Source organism: Ursus maritimus, unplaced genomic scaffold (assembly GCF_017311325.1).
Source record: "Ursus maritimus isolate PB19 unplaced genomic scaffold, ASM1731132v1 scaffold_8, whole genome shotgun sequence".
Lineage (NCBI taxonomy): Eukaryota > Metazoa > Chordata > Mammalia > Carnivora > Ursidae > Ursus > Ursus maritimus.
The window spans coordinates 3912617-3933246 of NW_024426996.1; the positions used below are offsets into that span (position 1 = coordinate 3912617).

Consider the following 20630-nt stretch of genomic DNA (forward strand, 5'->3'; position numbering starts at 1 on the left):
CTTTTTTGCAAAAATGGACAAGGCCCATCCTAAAATCCATGTGGAAATGCAACAGACCCAGCATAGCAAAACAAACTTGAGAAAGAACAAAATTGGAGAACTCACACTTTCCAATTACAGACTTACTACAAAGCTGCAGTGATCAAGGTAGTACATAAGGTTGAACGTAGAGATCAGTGAAATAGAATTGAAAGTCAGAAAGAAGCCCTACCTCTATCTATGGTCAGTTGATTTTTGGCAAGTCAATGGGAATAGTTTTTTCAACAAATGGTGCTGGACCAACTGGTTGTCTATAGACAAAAGAATGAATTTGGACCCCTACCTCACACCATATATAAAAATTAACTCAAAATAGATCAAGGACCTAAACCTCAGAGCTAAAACTATAAAAAACTCTTCGAAGACAGTGTACGTGTAAATCTTTGTGACCTTGGATTAGGCAGCCTTTTCATCATATGTTAATATGGTACCAAAAGCACAAGCAACCAAAGAGAGTAGGTAAGTTGGCCTTCATCAACATTTAAACTTCTGTGCTGAAAAGGATACTATTAAGAAAGAGAAAAGACAACCCACAAAATGAGAGAAAATATTTGCAAATCAAAGGGATGTAGTGTCTAGAATATATAAAGAAAAACTCAACAATAAAAACACAAACCCAATTTAAAGATGGCCACAGAATTTGAATCAGATATATCTCCAAAGAAAGTACAAGTAGGCAATAAGCACATGAAAAGATGCTCACCATTAGATGTTAGAGAAATTCAAATCGAAACCACAGTGACCTAGCACTTCACACGTACTAGGATGGATATAATTCAAAAGGAGGACAGTAGCAAATGTTGGCAAGAATGTGGAGAAATGGGAACCCTCGTACATTACTAAAGGGAGTGAAAACAGTAGTCACTGTGGAAATGGATTTTGTGCTTCCTCAAACTTCAATGGAGTTCACATAAGACCCAGCAATTCCACTCCCCCAAAAGATTGAAAACCTGTTCACCAGAAAGTTGTACAGGGACACTCATAGCAGCACCGTTCATAATAGCCAAAAAGTGGAAACAGTGTAAATGTCCATCAACTGACGAAGGATAAGCAAGATGTGTTTTATCCATCTAGTGTAATATTATTCCAGCCATCAAAAGGATTGAGCTACTGGTACATGCTGCTGTATGGATGAACCTTGAAAACATTTTGCTCTGTGACCCCAAAAGACCACATGTTATATGATTCCGTTTATATGGAATGTCCAGAGTAGGCAAGTCCTAGAGATAGAAAGTAGATTAGTGGCTGCCAGGGATGGGGGAATGGGAATGCCTGCTAACGGGTACAGTTTCTTTTCAGCGTAATGAAATGTTCTGGATTTAGATAGTGGGTCGTAGTTGTACATCCTTGAGAGTATACTAAAAATCACTGAATATTTAAAAGGACATATTTTATGGTGTATGAATTATCAATTTAAAAAATGAAAGATAAGGAAAAGGTGATTCATTGGCCAGGGAGAAGCCTACTGAAGTTGAGTTTCACTGTTTGACTCTTTCCCTTCCTTTCTCAGATTTTTGGGATCTGCCTGGCTCAGAATCTGGTTAGTGATATTGAAGCTGTCAGGGCTAGCTGGTAGAGCCCTGCATCACTGCTCTAAGACACTGGACAGACCCAGCCTTCCTGACCCTCCAGCGTGCCCAGCCGATCCACACTGCGATCCCACGTGATGGAACTGCCGAGAACTTGGTTTTGGGCGGGTACAGCTGGGAGATGCTGCTCACTGACAGAATTAAAAAGATAACCAGTATGAAAGTCATTGCGCCGTGAATCTCTACTGTAGCCGTGAATTTATGGATGGTTGGATACTTACCAAAAAGGAAAAAAAGGGAGGGTGAGGGACCCGGATGTACTTGAGTTTGTGGAACACACAGTCTTGTTCTCTCCTTCAGTGATCGGGGGGCTGGGAGAGGCGGTTTCTGCTCTTCGTCACACCTTGAAGGGACTTTCTGTTCCGTGGCCTAAAGAAGTGCATCTTTTCTAAAACTCAACCCTTACCTGGGAGGGCTGTGGGTTTTTTTGTTTTTTGTTGTTTTTTTGTTTTTTGGGTTTTTTTGCATCCCTTCACTGTACGTTTCAGGGACCTGTTATCCCAAGAAGAAAACAGCTTGTCTTTGGGTTCAGATATTGTGATCGCATCCAACAAGTCATGTGGGTGGTCGCGCCTGGTCTCTCCTGGAGTGTCTCTTTTCAGGGAAGTCCTGTATGCCATGTGCGTGGAGTAAGGGCATCGGAACACCTCACGATGCTGAATTTTAGCAGGATAGATCGTTGTTCTAAGTAGGCCTGAGCTTTATTTATCAGTGAATTCAAGGAGAAAATGAGGTTAATGAAGAGGTATTAATTAACACCCCTCACCCCAGCCCACCAAATTAGTTGTTGGATTCTTTGGAAACTGGAATATTCTGGGCTTTGTTCTGCTTTTGTGTGTGTGTGTGTGTGTGTGTGTGTGTGTGTGTGTGTGTCTCCCAAAAGTGAGAACTAAGATACAGTTTCTCTGAAAGTGTTTTCTTAACTCAGCTCGCATATTAATTTTTTTGGTATGCTCTTCCTGCATGACCTGTGAATCCGACTGTACCAGCTCCTTTTCCTGCCATCTTTCCGACAAGCATTTATAAACGTTATTGGGTCAGCATTTATTTCATAGGTTCACTGCCTTGAGTGCTCTGACGTGTCCTCCCTGGCTGGGAATGGACTGGCCAGCCGTGCCATTGCCAGTGCTTCCATGGACTCAGCAATCCCTTGACGCTGTCAGTCTTCGGGGCCTGGTCTGCAGTCCCTCCCCCCCTTCTCTTTGAATGGAATTGAACCTAATTCCGAAACAGTGTTGACATAATCAAAAGACTTAAAATGTCGTTGGTTTTTTTTTTTTTTTCCTTATTCTGGTTTTAGTTTGCTTTCATTAAAAAACAAAACAAAAACAAAAAGCAAAAAAACAAGTGCATGGCCAGAGCTCCTTCTGTTCTCCTAGTGCAGACTAACCATCAGCACGGTAACAAAGCACAAATACTTGGGAAGGAAGTGCATGGATGGGGCAGGTGTTCTGTGACCCCACGTGGGAAACCCTTCCAGGTGCTGCCACTCACCCCTGTCCCCACTAAGGTGGGGAGGGATGAATTTTGTCCCCAGATTTGAATCCAGCTGGTTTCTACCAGGATGTCCCTCTCCTGGGAGCAGATATTAGCCTGTGGCATGCTGGGAAACCACAGGTGTATTTTGCAGTGATGACCCACTTGCCAACACAAAACTGGGCGGCCAGCAAGCATGCTTTATGGAAACTTAGCAAGGTGTTCTACTTCAGCCCCATGTTGCATCCCTGCGGCTGATGAACATGGTAATGTGCTCAGAGAAGGGACAGAAAGTCTTTGAAAACTGTCTCCGTGTGGGTGTGCGTATGACTGCATGTGTGTGCTCGTGTCTCTGTATAGTTAAGAGTTGTTCATTCCACATTCTGGCTGTAAGATGATTCTATGTCATCTCTGCCCCACGCAGTTGTCATTCTGTAATGTCATTCCAACATGGAGAAGACTTGAGCCTCACAGTTGGCACTCTTGTCTTATTACCTCATTCTCCCGTGAACTCCATCTGAATCAGGCAAGATTCCCTCCCTTTGGCACATCCAGTGAAAGGCCAAACGGCAAGTCCAAGTGAGTTCTAAATTTTAATTAATCACCCTTTATTTTTTACACTTGAGAGTGGTTGTAATTAAGGCTGTCATTAATAAACTGGTTCTACCTTACATGGAGTTATGTCTTTCTTCATTACCTGTCTGGGAGTCACAAAATTCTCTAATCCGGTGCTTCTCAGACTTGAGCATGCGTCGGGATCAACCGGAGTAATTGGTTGAAACCAATTACTGTGTTTGCGCCATCCCCAGAATGTCTGATTTCGTAGGTCTGCGGTGGGCCGCGAGAATGTGCATTTCTGGACAAGTCCGCGGGTGATGCTGTTGCTGTGTGTCTTGGAGGCACAGTTTGAGAAGCCTCGCTCTGATCAGTTCTCTAAGGGGGAAAGGAACCTTTGTGCTGCTGGGTGCAGATGGAGAGCTGGGCATGTAGGAAATGTCTGTCCCTGAGGTCACTGTCTGCTGGTCGCAGTCACCTGGGGACCACGTAGGATACAACGTAGGATACAGATGGTCAGACCTTGCCCATAGCGGTTTTGGAGTTGGGGAGCCAGAGTCTATGCTTTTAAGAAGCTCCCATTAAAAACTGAATACACAGTGAGATTCAGGACCTATTATTTTGGTAATATTCACAACTTTTCCCCTAAGACAACAGTTTCTAGTAGTCCCTGAGAACAAGAATCTCAAAAACCCATTTGAGAAGTGCCAACGTAAATGTCCTTTTATTGTGAATTATTACTGTGAATTAAAGGCTTTTTTCAAAGATCAAATGAAAACAAAATTTGAAGGTTCATATAGTATTCTCAGACCCAGTATGTCCCAGGACTTGAGAAACACTTTACCTCATTTCCCTGGATATTTGAGACCAAAATGTTATTTTAACCTTAAAGAAATTTGTCAGTGGCAATTGGAGATAAATAATACCTATTGAGTCTTCTTAGCTGTGCTGTAGAGATTATCTACCTGTATGAGGTAATTGGCCCTCCTTGCTCACAGCAAACAAAGCCAACAAATACAGCTCAGAAGTAATTGAGTTTTTGTTGACAAAACTCAAAACTTACAGGAAGTTTCTTCCCTATTTAGGAGGTAGACTTTAGAGGATGGTTATTAAGTTTCTCTTTATCTCTATTGTTTAGTTACAACAAACACCATTGCTTCCACGATTTAAAAATACCTAATACGGTTTTTAAAAATGATCACAGGAATTGAAGCAGAATTTTGCATCATGAAGCACTTAAAAGAGAAGTCCCTTTACTTTTTTCTCCGTCCTTTCTTCTCCCGAGGAATAAACCTTTTTGTTTCCCGTCGGCCTTCTTCCTGCTACAGGTCCCAGTCATCCTTCTCTCAGGGGATTCTGAAAAGTGTCTCTTGGCCTTTTCTCATTGTGCAGAATGTTTTCTCATTCATGGCCCGTTGGGGGGGGGGGGCAGGAGTGGGGCAGCTCTGCCCTTCCGTGGGGTCCGTCTCTGTCGGTTTCCGGCTTGCTTGGACAGGAGCCCTGGGAAGCCGGGGGACTGAACAATGAGGAGCCGGAGCCCCGTGACCTGGCTGGCCCTCCGCAGCTCGCTTTGTCATTTATTCGGCGAAGCCCTCTTTCTCTGGGGAAATCCTGTTTAGACCTCCAAGGGAGAACTGGAAACCTCTCCATAAACACTGGTCAGTGGGGGTTCAAGGCCAGCTCTCTCCAGGGAGGTCACGGGGCTGCTTCCAGGTGCTGCCCTCTCAGCAGTGAGGAGCCTCGTCTTTGAGAAGGAACATGCAGGGTTGGCCTGGAAACGTACTATTTCTGGCCTTCTGGTGACATGATAAAATATAAGACAACAGATAAGGCATATGTATCTGGGCAGGGGTGGGGGGCAGAGGAGAGAAGCCAAACTCTGAACAAGGACCAAAGCCATCTTTAGCCTTACCTTTGCCTTCTCTCTTTTTTGGAGATGTTTGTGACAAAGGTAGTGTTTATAAAATTATAAAAGTCCTCATTTTTAGGACTTCTTGAATTTGGGGAATTATATACAGCTTCCTTTGGATTGTTCATGCTGAGTAGTTCTCTTTTAAGTTTCGCACCCGGGACAGGATGCCCGAGTTAGTCCACTCCTGCTGTCCATGAACCCAAACCAAACTGCTTGCCACCTGTGCTGGCCGGTGCAATTTACTCCTTTACTTCTCAAGCTAGAGGAAGAGCAGGTTACTGTATGGCTTTCACACCGTAAATATAGCCCAAAAAGAAATCAGCATGCAAGCAAGATAGTGTGTCCCATGTTGTTGCTTTTCATGGGTTGTGTAATTGCGCTGTAGGTGGGAGAAGGCTGCCTTTTCAATCTGGAGCTTAGCTTCAAGTCTTTAGCTTTTGCAGAGCAAATGGTTTGACGGGAACGTTTTAGTGGCCTGTCCCCTAGTGGTGACCATGTAAAATGACTGACTGGAGTGGGGATAGTTACTGCGGGAATGAAATCACTGTTCAGAGGTACTTGTGCTCTGGAGAAACTTGAGGGTTATACGGCTGTAGTTTGTGTGCGTTGGGGGGGCAAGTCCTTTATTCCCTTTCCACGCTCCTGGAAATGACCTCGCTTGTTTCGGAAAGTGAGAGAGCAGGGTGTTTCGCTCCCTTTACCATCTATGTCCTGACCTTGCTGCTGGGCCTTCCCGGGGCTCTGGGGCAGCCGGTCAGAGCTGGGCCCTGCCTTCCTGCCAAGACTCAGACGCAGTTTGTAGAAGCGGCGGTGGCTGTCTAAAACTGCTCTTCTGCCAGGCGGGCGGTTCTCCCGAAGCGTACGGCCTTCCTGGTATTTTCTCTACAAGCGCCCGTGTGGATCACCTGGGGTTTGCTTTGATCTGAGAATCCACAGCTTCGATTTTACAGAAGATTGCGAGGGTGTTGGGGTGGCCTGGATCACCCACTGTAACTGGTGTTGGAGGAGTTTGTTATGGGTTGAACCGTCTTCCAAAAAGTCATATGTTGAAGTCCTTATCCCAGTACAGCAGAGTGTGACCTTCTCTGGAAGCAGAGCTGTGGCAGAGGTCATTAGTTAAGACGAGGTCCTGCTACAGGTAGGATGGGTCTTATAAAAGGGGGAAATTTGGACTTGGATGCACACAGAGGAAGAACGCCGTGTGAACGGGGAACGCCGAAGACTGCCAGGAAGCCGCCAGAAGCTAGCGGGGAGGCATGGACCGGATTCTCCCTCAGAGCCTCCAGAAGGAACCAGACCTTCCAGCACCTTCATCTTGCCCCCGCCTTTGGACTTTTTACACTCCGGAGTTGTGAGACCATTTCTGTGGCTCAAGCCACTGCTTTGTGCTACTTTGTTACTGCAGCTCCAGGAAACAAGCACAGAGTTTGCCTGGTCAGTCAAACCCTGGCTTTCAGGGTGGACGTGGAGCACCGCTCCGAGGTCCGTAGGCGGCTTCTCGGCGGTAGGACCCTCGCGTGTATGTGCCCTGGGCAGAGCTCCCCGCGCTTTCAATGGACGCTCCTGAACACGGCACGGGCTGCGCTCTGTCTGCTCTAAGCTCTTAAAAATAGTCTCAGCGTGTTTCGTGGGACATCTTAACACACGGAATGCTTTATTATGATTGAAAATGGTGGGCCTGCAGTCTGTATTTAAGTAAATGACCTTAAATGTAACTTGTTAGGGCGATTAAAGCCTTACAAATAAAATAGCTATATTTCCATGATGTGTGCTTTCTTTAACTCTTGTTGCTTTGTGGCTGAATCAGCCCACTGGTTCCTCGACACCCTGCTCTAACATGGTGCCGGGGGAATGCGTCCTCCAGCCCTTGAAGTGACAGGTGACATTTACTCCAAGTTTACTATGTTCCAGGCACAGTGCCGTAAGCACTGTGCATATGTTTTTGAGGAAACGTAAACTGGAGGAGAGAAAAACCCCACCCGTGTGGAAAATTTAGACTTTGTCCTGAGTTTTAAACTGCTATCTTCCAAGGTGGTGCTGGCCCAGATGGCGAACCCAGGGCAGTGGAAGGAGGTGTCAAGGAGGAAGACAGGCTTGACCGGGGCCCTAGCCAGGGCAGAGGAAGCCAGTCCAGGGCAGGAGGAAAGAAGGTGAGTGCTGCTGGGGAGGTGGGGAGGCCCCAGGAGTGCGGAAAAGTGCTGATGAGCAGTGAGAAAGTCAAGCACACAGAGTCCTGGAACTGTGGCCGGGTCCCTGGCCTGTGCCGAATGGGGGGCGTTGGTAACTGAGGTGATTGCCACCTCCTTCTGGAATGAAGAGGTGTCTGCATGAGGAGGAGGATTTTTGGTAAAGCTGGATAGTGTCTACAGGTACAAAACTCTGGCTTTTGATGAGAATACTTAAAAAATCATTTCACAAATCGGCCAGAATTATCTGAGTATTTTGTGGAAAGCCAATAAAGTAACAGCCACGACACCCATGCCCTCCTATGAAGTCACTGAAACTTTATAGATCAAATGGCCTTAGAGCTCAGCAGGACGGCAGCAAGTACCTTACTTCCTCCTTGTTTTGGAAGCCAGCTGTTTCCTCTGTCCAGTTCCACTGTGCCTGTGAGATTTCTATGGCCCGCGAGCTGGCAGGGTAAGCACCAACGTGTTGCAGCTGGGCGGGGGGGGGCATTGCCTTGAAACAGGCGGAGGTTGGAGGTGACAGTCTTGTTCTTTTTAAGGTGGAAGCCAGAGAGCAGTAGCTCTCAGCAGTAGACGCACACTAGAATCACCTGGGAACATCAGACGACATCAAACCCAAACAAGAAACCAACCCCAAACATCACCCTGCAGCCCTTCCCCACTCCCCATTTTTAAGCTCCCAGGTCATTCCTACCACACTATCAGGGTCTCTCCTGCAGGTCCCAGATGACACTGCTGTCATCTGTAAACCACACTTTGAGAGGCAAAGACAATCAACAGGTAGGCCCTATTTACAGCAGTGCAAAATTCATGCCTTATCATTGACATTTCTCGAGGACACTTTTCCTAAAGCTACCAAGTTGAAATTTTCAGGTCTGGGAAGGAAAATGCAGGGTGATAGTAAATATGCAATATGTGTATGTCTGATAAATACGTCTTACGCTGGTTACAAAAGAAAAATCTGCTCAATGTAGGAAATGCAGGAAAACAGAAAAACATTTTTATTTTTTATATTTTTATATATTTGCATACATTTTATATTTTTAACAACTAGAGGTCTATACTCATATAGACCTACAAATCAGTGTATGTCTTTCCATGACTCTTTTGTTTTAAATTGTTTAATACTGTTTATGCTGTCTTATAATCTGCTTTTTTCAAAATAGAGTATTTTCATGATCAGTGAATATTTTAGACAATAAACATTTTTATGGTCACATAGTATTCTCTTGTATAGATCAGGGGTCCTCAAAATAGGCAATACGAAAGCAAAAGTCCAGGCACTTTTGGGGGTTCCCAAGACCCTCTCAAAGAATCCGTCACGTCAACATTATTTCATAATAATACTTAGACATTTCCTTTTTTATTATCCTTCCTGAGTGCACAGTGGACATTGTGAGAGACTGCGTGCGTGATGATGCCCTCACTCTGACGATTCATGGAGTGTCTAGTTAGTATTTTTGTGTTTTAAATATTTCTCCCTTTTACATAGAAATAACCCACAGAAGAAAGAGTTACTTGGGGCCTCAACCATTTTTAAGTATTAAAGGATCCTGAGGCCAGAAAGTTTGAGAAATGCTGGTATAGATAAACTATAACCAACCAGCCATCGGTCCTGGAAAGTTAGGATCTTCCCAACTAAATGAAGTTGGAATCAACTCCCTTATGCCTTTCTTATGCTTCACACATCAATAGACTCCTAATAGGGGAAGGGCTGTATCGAAGGATTGAACACATCTAATTTGTGGCACCCACAGTTAAGCCTTATTTAAAGCTATGCACAGTCAATACCTTATCATTCACATTTAAATTTTCAGATGAAAAATATTAATTTGTCAGGATTTGCACCAAAATCAAAAGAAGAAAACTAGGTCTTTTTATCTCTTCCAGATTAGCAGTCATGTTACCTTAATAAAATACTAGAATGCCAGTTACCTCGCCACCCAGATCTGTTGTGATGGAGGTACTTGCCACTGAGATGTCCCGAGCGCAGGGCGGCGCTGCCCTCCCCCCCCACCTGCTCAGGGTGAGACAGTGGCCCGCACGGGTACGTCATGCCTTGAGGAAAGACCATCCCAGGACTCTGGCTTCAAGTCCTAATTTAACTTCTAATGCTTTCGTTACTCTGCTTCCTTGAACAATTGCTAATGCTGGCTCTCGACACGTGTATTTTGAGCCTCATGTATATTAATTGTTGGTACTCAATTTTAGGGCGAGAGAGGGAAGAGAGAGTATTAAAATGGATAGGAAGAGTCAGGGCTTACTCATTCCACTCAGAGGCAAAGCCTTTATGAGATGCCGATTCCTTTCTGGACTCTGTCATGGAAAGAGCTGGAGTCCAACTGGGCATTGGAACATATGCCTTCATGACTCATTCGCTGTGGATGGGAGGCTGGTCACTGGCTAAGACCGAAACAACAAAAGTCAAAAAACAACAAAAATCAAAAACAAAAGTCAACTGAATAAATTTTAAGATCTTATTGACTTTATTCAATGATTCAGGTTGAAGAATCGGCAGCATCTTTCTAGCACATAGAAAGGAGCTCTGAGTTGCTGTACAAAAGGAAAGACTTCTATTGGCAGAAGAGAGTGGGAACAAGGAGGTTATACTAGTGAAAAGTGGATTGGTTGTGGGCAGGTCACTTTGCTTTAGGGGATGGCACGGGTCTGTCAGGCACATTAACTCACTCGTGTGATCAGGTAATTCCCGGTTGACTGGTTTAAGATTTCATTTCTTGGAGAAACCAAAACTGTTAATTAAGTCTTGGTTTGGTGTCTCTATTTTGGGGCCCATTGTCTTTTTAATACTGTGCAATCTATACACAGTGAAAACTCCTCAGGTTGCTTTTAGAAAAAAGGAAACCCATTTGTGGTAACATAAGAAGGTCACAGACTGTGTATGTGCCGCTTAGAGCTCGGCCACCGCCCATGGGGGACCTTAGCCACACTACCTCTCTCCCACCTTCAGTGCCTTCCTGTATAAGATGGAGGTAGTGGTCCCTACACCATTGGGATGAGAGGGGTTCCACTGCTCTTCTTCCCCAAACTCTATGTGTGTCCTAGACCTCACCTAAAAAAATGGCTTTCTCGGGAGGTTCTGTCAGAATTCGGGGACCCTCTCTCTGCTCCACGAAGACCTACTCCATAACACTCTCCTTTGAAGAACTCTTAACACTTGAACGCCTTTGAACATTGTCTTTTTTCCATGCAATTGGCCTGTATTGTTAACTTCTAGGTCTCAAGCACCTAGATACTCATGAGGCTGCTTTTTTGAGCATGTCAATAGACGATGAAAATAACTTTGTTTCTGGGTAGAGAGTATATGCTCACCTCAAGGATGGACTTTTATTCTGTAAAATAGATCTCTACTTTCCTGTACGATGGTTTTTTCACAGATGAACTGACCCTGACAAGTTCCAGACAACTCTGGATGAGCTCAGGCCTGTGTTCAACCCTCCCAGGGCCCCTCCTCTCCCCCAACCCTCCAATCCTACTTAAGCACCGAATAGGTAAGGCAGATATGGGTGAGGATCAAGCCTTGGGAGAAATTATTTTGCTAATGAATTTTCATCCAGGCTTGAAGGATTTCGGAACCAACCATTTTTTGAAATAGCTGTGTTGCTAGGAAGGGGGATTAATGTTAAACTGAGGAAAACTCTTGTGGGATTGCCAGATGAAACTGAGATCCTCATGGGTTTGTTTAGGTTCAAACAGAGTATTTGTGCTGGACTAGATGGCTATCCTTCAGGTGTCCTGGGTGGGGGGAGTGAAACCACCCTTTCCTAGACAAGAGAAAGTCAGGGGTCCTCACATGGAAAGTTGAAGAGAAAGGCTGTGCGTTTATCATGGCTGCAGTCTCTCCCTTTGCCTTCTCCAGGAGCTAAAGGCTCCTGATCTCTGAGCTTTCCGTGAGGGTGATGGGGGACAGAATGCTGTGGACAGTGGCTGTATCTGGGGTTGTAAGACTGAGCAAACCTGAAGATATCCAGGTGATATCACCAGAAGACGTGTCAAGATTATTCCAGGTAGTTTAGGGTGGCGGCAGAAAGGTCTTGGGCCATTCTGGTGGATACCTACCTCAGACCATATGTGGAGTGGAACAGCTCCGAAGTCTGCTTGCTCTGAGTACAGTGGTTTACGTGGCGAGTGATAATTGGTCCCAGGGTCAGAACTTAAGTGGCCTCAAAAAACGATGAAGGTTGTAAACTGATCCTGGGTTATTGATGCAGTAAATGGCCACCGGTTTGGATAGGATGATGACCCCTTAGTTGGCCAGGTCCAGCGCTCTCCGAGGACTTGAAGGAAAGCTTGATTGCCCTTGGTTTTAAAAGACCAATGCTTTTCCACTCTAGCTGCAGATAAGAATCACTTTTATCACTTTTGGAGCTTTAAAAATTGAGATGCCCAGGCTCCAGATCCAGAGATTTAATTCCCTAAGTTTTAGGTAAGGTACACCCTTTTTTTTTTTTAATGGGGTATTTTTGGTGTCTCTTGGGGACCCTGATGAAACACCGCAATGTGTGTATTTAGGAAGCGCTAAACGGCACACTGCAGGCCGAGGGACTCAGCTGTCTATGGAACATCTCCTGTAGCCAAGGCTTAGCTGGAATAAGGATCTGCCACTGGATGTGTCCTCAAGGTGCCTTAAGCACCTCCAACCCAGTGCATCAAAGCCAGCTCACTCACTGCTCTCTTACAGGCACCTGCTTCTCCTTTGTTCTTCCTCTCTGTTAACTAACATCATCACCGTCTTCTGCACTGTCCCCAAGTCAGACGCTTCAGAATCATCTTTGCTTCCAAACTCCACCCTTTTCTGTCCATCTAGTCCCAGTTTAAGCGTAAACTATGAAGACTCTGGAGCTTTCCCCTCCTGGTGGGGTAGCAAGTTAGCCTGCTGTTTCACCGCCACGGAGAGGAGGCGTGAGGGTCCTGAGACACAGGGTTTTGATTACTCACTGCTCTGCGGGCTGTAAGTTTCTCCAGCCCCTGGGCCCGCAGGGATAGTGACTACTTGCATAGCAGGTTTGTGCTTCAACCAAGGAACACTTGGGAAAGCCCTGATCTTATAAAGCGGCCTGCAAGCAATCGTGGCCAAACTTTGACCACCCCCCTCACCCCGGGGAGGAATTATCTCCGTCTTACACGGCTGTGTAAGACTCTTCTTCACAGGAGTATGGCAACATGAGCTGCCCGTGGAGAATTGTCTCCCCACGTTAGGACCTTAACCACGATTACCTACTAATCTTCCTGCTGGTGTGTGTGTGTGTCCAATTAACAATAGTTCTCGTTCTACAACAAAACATAAAGCAGATAGTCCAATCTTCTATTTAAAAACTTTAGGCTTTCAGGGGACCTGGGTGGTACAGTAGGTTAAGCGTCCAACTCTTGGTTTCGGCTCAGGTAGTGATCTCAGGGTCCTGAGATCGAGCCCTGTGATGGGCTCCGCACTCAGCACAGAGTCTGCTCAAGATTCCCTTCTCCCTCGGGGTGTCTGGGTGGCTCAGTTGGATAAGCATCTGCCTTCGGCTCAGGTCATGATCCCAGGATGCTGGGATCGAGTCCCACATGGGGCTCCTTACTCAGCGGGGAGCCCGCTGCTCCCCCTGCTTGTGCTCGCTCTCTGACAGATAAGTAAAAAATCTTAAAAAAAAAAAAAAAATCTCCCTCGTCACCTCCCTCTCCCAAAAAGTCTTAAAAAAATAAAAAGACAAAACCACCTTTGGTTTTCCATGACATAATAAAAAATTAAAATGTCCAAGACCCCCTCGCCCACCATTCTGGTTTTCTCTTTCCCACCATATCTCTTGCCTCCAGCCTTTCGTATGGATCCTGTTGTGGGATGCTCAGTGTCCTCTCCCTGCAGACCCCTGTAACTGTTTATGCGGTTACCACACTGACTTGTTTGCTTACAGTAATAGATTACTGTTTTCACCTTCTCCCCTGGTGGACCATATCTGTCTTCTCATTCTACCCCAGCATGGTGCCTGATGTATGCAGTAAGAGCTCAGTAAAGTCTTGTGTAGTGAGGAAAGCTGCTACATCAGCAAGTCAGGCTGTTTGGAGGTTTTCTGAACTTTGAGAGTGAAAGCTGGTAGCCCCCGTTGTTTCAGTCCTTTGTCCTTTGTGTTAATGAGTTCTCTAGCTGTGGCTTAGGAGCAGAACAAGTTGTCCTCAGAGGTTTTGATGCTTTAATGATTCGCCTTGCTAATCAAAATTTCATTCTGCTCCAAATAACAGAAAACCTTGCTCTGGGGGTTGAAACAGCAGGTGTGTGTCTCATGTATGACTGAGAGTCCTCCGTACAGGGCTGCCTCTCCAGTTCACCGGTGCTACCGAGGATTGAGGCTCTTTGCCCCTTTCTGCTCCGTTGTCCTCGGTGTTCGGGCCTTCGTCCTCACGTTTGTACCTCATGGTTGCAAGAGGGCTGCTGTACTTGGGAAGCCCATATCATTTGAGGCAGGGAAAAGGAAGGAGAAGGTGAAGCTTAGAGAGCTGGGAAACTGGAGTGTCTTAAACTTGGCACAGTGTCCCTCTGAACAAAAAGGGAGTTCTGTTAAAAAGGAATGAGAAGCTGGATCCTGGGTAGATAACTCACAATATCTATTTAAAAGATAAAAGTGTCTTTAAAAAAAATTTTTTTTTCTCTTTTTTTTTTCCTTAATTGGTTCTACCAGTCTGATCCTCGCCCAGGCCCACTGTTCCTATGTGTCCTGGCTTTGTACACATTTGAACCATGTCTGTGTCCCAAGTGGCAACTGATTTCTTCTTCCTCTTTTCCATGCTCTGCCTCAGTTTCTCAGAAACCGAAGACATTTTGTTTGTTTGGGTCTCTTACTGATAGTCTCTTCACCTTCCAGTCTGGCAGAGATGTGGGAAGCTCTGGCGTATTTTTGGTGCTGGGTTGACGAAACCTCTAGAGAAAACAAGGTTTACAACCGTTCCTGTCTGTGCCATACCTTAGCTCAGTCTGTGCGATGCTTGGTGGTTTGAATCAGAGAATTATCTGGCCCTTGGGGGGGGCATCTGGGGAACATACTCCCCTTTGGTATATGATGTCAAGGAAACATGTAGGAGCAGGTACTTCTCTTTTGGGGTTAGCAGTGTCCCCCTATTGCATAAAAGCCCCTGACTCATGGGATAAAGGGGATGGTTAGGACAATTTTGTCTTCAGGAGACGGGATGCATTTCTGACCCAGCTAAGAAGGGACTTGTCAATTTCTGCAGTCACCACAGTGCGCTGCCAGCCCGGTGAGGGCACAGGAAGGTCAGCACTGGCTCCCTCCTGTTCGCAGGACAGAATGGGTGCACGCTTGGGTGTGGCTTGTAGCTGTATTTCCAGGTGTCTAATGCTTGTCTAGACTGCAGCTGTTGCTAGCCCTGAAAACGTCAAGTCTTTGAGGGAATAAAAACAATGCAAGTTTGCACAGGTCATAAAAATGCCCTTGAGTCATATATTGGGAGCTCCATTAGACATGGCTTTTCCTGTCATTCTGCTTCTTTCCCCCTAAAAATTCATTGCCTGTTCTCCTGCTCCAGAAGCAGACAGCCTGCACATGAGGGCGCCACAGGCTCACAGACACATGGACGTCCAGGGGCTATGGAGTTATGGGGAAACAGGGCAGGGGAGCCAGGTGGGGACTTTCACAGGCTCCAGAAGCACACCCTATCCAAAGGGCTGTTCACCTGGAATAGAGAGTCCCTGGTTTTCAGATCTCCCCATTAACAAAAAAAATCAGAAATAGATTTTAATGCAAAATCATCCAAATTTTAAATGTTTAAACTGCTCATTCCCCCCACCCCTTTCTTTTTCTTCAAAATTCCATGTGAAACAAAGTTTGCCCTCTCTGGTCTACAGGAAGAAATGGGTAGCCAGGTTATAGAATCCCAAGGAGTGTTAAATGAGGATTCTTGTGGAGGAAGAGGCTCTCCACCCCTTTCTTCCCTCTCCATGTGAGTGGTGTCTGGGGAGTGTTGATCAGCTTGGAACAAATCAGAGTGGTGGTTCACAGACTTGGTAAGAGGTGCCAAAGTGCTGGTAGCGGTTGATGACAGTGCTAAGAGGCAATTAGACTCCAATTAGCTAAACGCCAGCTCCAGCGGGTGCTTGAAGGTGAGTTCTGTGCCGCCTCTTTGTAGAAGGCCCACTCGGATACATTTGGTAAGGGGGTGGTGGTCAGTGGCAAGTGGGTACAACTGACTTAATGCCTGGATGAGGGAGGTGCTCCCACTCCACTCGTGTGGCCCCTCTTCCCCTGTGCGGCGGGTCCCCTTCGGAGATTAGGGAGGGCTTGGCAGGAGCAAAGAGTGTCCAGGAGGTGATGAAAGGACAAGTGGAATCAGGGGGCAAAGAGGCTCACTGAACAACTGACAAGGACCTCTGAAAAAGAAAGTGAGGGGAATCAGAGGCAGAAAGTAGAAGGACTGCCAGGTCAGGTAAGTTTTAGGAACTAGTCTAGCATCTGCAAATGCTCGTGACTTAGCATTTGGTTTTTCAAAAATCAAAATATGTCTTAAGTGCCCAAATGTGGGAAAATGGTTAAATAAATTATGGTACATCTAATATAATTGAAGAATATGCAGTCATTGAAATGAGGTTTGTGAAAGAGAGTTCTTAGTAATGTGAACAAAGGCTTACTATGCCCGTGGGAAGGAGAGGCTGTAGCTACATGTGGCAGAACACTCGAACTGTGCTGTCTGCACACGCACGGCGCTTGCTGTGGGACAGCGTGCCGGAACCTCATTCCGAAACCCTGTATCAGACATCGGTCCCAGGTTTAACAAAGCCTGCATTTTAGAGAGTAAGGGACTGTCAAACCTGGTTATAGTCATTCCTGTACGGGTAACACTTTTCCTCAGATGCTTTTCTTAGGCCAGTGCACCCTTGTTCCCACTTCTCATGGTTCAGGGGAAGGCACTGCATCTCACAGTTGCCCTGACAGGGGAACAAGAGGGCAAGAGGCAGGAGCAGGGGAAGCGAGGATTTAACACGTAGATTTGTATGTGATATGATGAAGCTCGATGGCCACTCTGCTGTGTCATTTCCTCTAACCTCTGGACACTGGGGGTTGAGTGATGTGGGTTAAGAGTGGAATATGAGTCATTAATACCTCCTCCCTTACTTTCCTTACCTGCAAGAAAAAGGAAGTTATTGTAGGAAAGGCATGCTGGGGGAATGAGTTGCATTCCTGAACCTTAAAAAAAGGGAAGCTGGGTAAAGGAATTCTATACTGATAGTTGGCCCCAGTTGAAATTAGGGACGATTTTGGATTCCTTCAGAGATGGGTCTGAAATCAAAGTTACTCTGGTTAATATTTCCTCCCCATTATTCACCCTGATCAGGGCAGCTGTTTATCTTCAGGTGTTGGGTTGCAACCTACATGCATTTATAGTATCTTAGAGTATACGTCAACCTTTAGCTCCTTCGTAAGTTCTGTGTAATTATAGGTATTCATCTGATGTGCCTATGCTAGACATGGGGATGGGACGGAGGACCAAGAAGCTGAACAGAATATCCCTGAAGAGAAGACAAGGTCAAAAGCTCGCTTTCTCTGGTCCTGGTGATGAGGTGATGCTGACCTTGGAAGAGTTCTGTGAAATGTCCTAAAAGGAGAAGGGGTTTTTCATCTGAGTGCATGGACTCTGTGAGGGCGGGGATGAAGCCCGCTTCCCTACAGGCTTGGCTCTATTTATATGGCAGTCCCTTAAAAGCCAACCAACAAAAACACTATTTTGGTAGAAGGAAGGCCTATTTTAAAGTAGATATGGTTATAAAATTCAAAGTGAGCATTCACAGAGGAATTTATTTTTGACAGTAATCTGAAGGTACAGCCAGAGTTTCTTTCCTTCAAGATTCTTCAGGATTCCTGGGAATCAATAAATAACAAAGTAACTACTGCAATAGTAAGTAATGTCTCTCAATTATATGTGAAAATAGATTACATATATTTTTAAAAGATCTATTGTTACATTTAAAGCTCGTATACTAGAAGTATGTATTAAGGCTTTTTTAAAATTTGATTTGAACAGAGATCTAACAAAGATCTTTAAAATTATTTCCTTTAAAAACAAAATACCAAATCTGTAACTAACAGGTTTCAAAGTATGACAGGATTAGGCTTTATACTTCCTTTATGAAGATAAACAAATTTAGCTAAATTTCTGAAAACCTAATCCTGAAACAGAAAATTCTCTCTACATGTGACCAACACCAACAAAAAACTACTAAGTTCCACATACCACCTGAATGTGGTTTTAACTCCACTGGGCTGAACAGAATAAAATAAAATTGCACACAGCCTGCGAGCGAAACCGCAGATCTCTGAGCCACGGACAAGTTGTAAGAACGTGTTCTGAGGTCAGGGGTGAAGGTGAGATCAAGGCTCCCTTAAGCCCCCATTTCCATGCTCTAGCCACCTTGCTTGCTCCAGTTTTTACTCCTTGAAAGCTGCCTTGATAATGCTGGGGACTAGAGTAAGCGACAGTGAAGTTCGCTTGTGAGAACAGGACACACTGCTCATGACATCACCCAGATCCTCCATTTTGCTCAGTAAGTGGGAGGCTCTACATCTCTCTTTGGATAAATGTGACATCGGGGACTGAGAGAACAAATGTCAGGAGAACCACTGACATCAGTATATAAATTGTCAGCATACTAAGTTTCTATTTATCTAGTATTACCAATGGGTGTATGTACTGTCCATTTTTGAAATGTTGTTAGATTAGAATGAGTTGATAGCTAAAAAATTTTGGCAAAAAGTTTTGGTTTGTTTGTTTTCTAGGAAGAAACAAAGTGAGAATAAATAATGAATTTTAAAAAGTCCACTAAGAAGGAAAGAATAAGAAATTAGTTAAATTTAAAAAGCATAAATTCCATGCAAGGCTCACTTTTTTCCTTCAAAAACTGTAGCTGACCATTCATGACATAGAAGGAACAGCTTACCCTTGGAAACCTCCAACATAAAGGGACTTTGCCTGTCTAGTCAAGAAGCATAATGATAAATAGGCCATCACAAGTGGATTCTATCAGGATTCAGAGCACAGCTACCAAAACCTTTCATGCAAAACACACAGCATTTATATTTAAGAAAAAGACATACGTGAACAGGTATGTATTTTAAAAAAAAGATATATATACATACACACTGATAAGTTGGGCAGTATTGAAAACGGGAAGAGGGATTGTTTTGTTTTTATAGTGAGGAAAACTCATAGTATTACAGCTTTATATATACTGACTTAGTATTAATAAAAGCTAAGATTATTGCACTACTACTGTTATTCCTACTTTAGAGAGAGGTCAGAACAGGAAGAGGAAAGTCCTGTAGTGGGGACCTACATCCAAGGCCTACTTTGCAGACCTGGCCACCACAGTTTCAGGGGGAGGAAGCAAGGGGTTATGCATTCTGCACTAGAATATCTGGGTGCTCCTCAAACTGTAGACAGTATCTCCCATTTGGCTGTTCTTTGAGTTGCTTTAGCTGGGACCCTCCAAGGGGAAGAGGGATAGGCCATAAGATGTCACAAGTATCACAATTCCATCCAATCTTACCTTCAACCTCTAGAAGTTTCAGTTACCACAAAAAATCTGGGAAGCAGGTATTATTAAACTCATCACACTGGTAAGAAAACAGGCCAGAGAGGTTAAATAACTCAGTGATGGTCACACAGCCAGTACGTAACAGAACCAGAATGTGACTACAGATCACACAGTATTTAAAGACCTTACTCTTTTCACTAATCGCACTTAAGTTTTCACATTTGTCAGACATACCTATAAAACATCTATCTATGAAGCTACATGGCATATAATTATTGTATGTATGTAAATTAAGAGAGCGCATCTGTGAAGAAAATAACCCTCAATTTTCCTGGTTATAGCTATGAAGCTTCATCCCAAATATCACTCAGTGCTCTTTAACAGACACTTGTGTAATTCAGATATTTGGTTTCCTAGAGTGAAGACTTTAAAGCTTACTGATTCTAGTAACAGCTGAATACAAAGGCGGAATACTTACCTAAGTAATAGATATCTTCATCACTTGTATTCAGCAGAATTAGGTGATAAGTTTTCTAATGATACCAAAGAGCATTTCTTTTTAAAATTTTCACATGCAGCGTTTCTCAGAACACTTCGTACACAAATGGTTTTATATCTAAGAAATGCATTTTGTTCCATCTAAGACAAAATCATTTTAGAACTAAAAAATTTTGTCTACATTTCTATGGTTATCAGATGATATACACAAACTGTGTTTTATCAAGTTGAAAACACTGGATTATGGGCCAGCATTTAGTCAGTTTTGCTCTGAGCACCGTGGTTAGCAAGATCCCAAGGACTGAATGGGCTTCCTTCCCAGAAGGGAGGGAATACATTTTAGTGCATTTCACTGAGACATCTTCCTTCTAATTCTTGGCCTTTTTTGGTTGTCAGGTATGTTCTAACCCTGACACATACTGATAATTACAGCTATGCTGAACAGTTCCTCCCATTCTCTCCCTCAGAAGGCATTCTTAGTGGGTAGCAAACTAATTTAAAGGTGGCCTCTAGAACTCAGAACAAGTAGTAGGATATTTAGTATTGTCTGTAGACTCCCACCTCCCGCCATGGCAGAACAGGAGATCACCTAGCTTGGTGGACCTCTGTCATCCTAAGGGCATAGCCTTCTGGTCTCTCTGCGGAAAAAAAAAAGTGGTGATTAGAAGTGTACTTTGTTTTGTTGGAGGTGGGAATTCCTAGCTATATCCATTGATTGCTAGTAGCTGGCCCAGACGATGGCTTCTCTGAAATCTTTAATTTTTGGATACCTCTGTTCTGAGGTTTTCTATATGATGATTTTCAATAGGGACCAATCCTATAAAAAAAAATTCTCT

The 20630-nt window shown here is 44.4% G+C and overlaps 1 protein-coding gene and 1 long non-coding RNA gene across 5 annotated transcripts in view; one reads left to right on the top strand and one right to left on the bottom strand.

Moving 5' to 3' along the window:
* The window catches only part of TSPAN5 (tetraspanin 5), a 157551-nt gene extending 153776 nt beyond the window's left edge, over window positions 1-3775 (top strand). For all 4 annotated transcript variants that reach the window (XM_008707185.2, XM_040625025.1, XM_008707186.2 and 1 more), the window contains one exon: window positions 1550-3775. In XM_008707185.2, coding sequence (XP_008705407.1) covers window positions 1550-1615 — 66 coding nt within the window. In that variant the 3' untranslated portion in view covers window positions 1616-3775. The remainder of the gene's footprint in view (window positions 1-1549) is intronic.
* A 13461-nt stretch (window positions 3776-17236) lies between these two features.
* Window positions 17237-20425, bottom strand: LOC103677915. The gene is made up of 3 exons (XR_572560.2): window positions 20384-20425; window positions 19309-19375; window positions 17237-17623 (listed from the first exon to the last, which is right to left on the bottom strand). It is a non-coding gene; the product is annotated as an uncharacterized LOC103677915 (long non-coding RNA).
* Window positions 20426-20630: the final 205 nt, after the last annotated feature.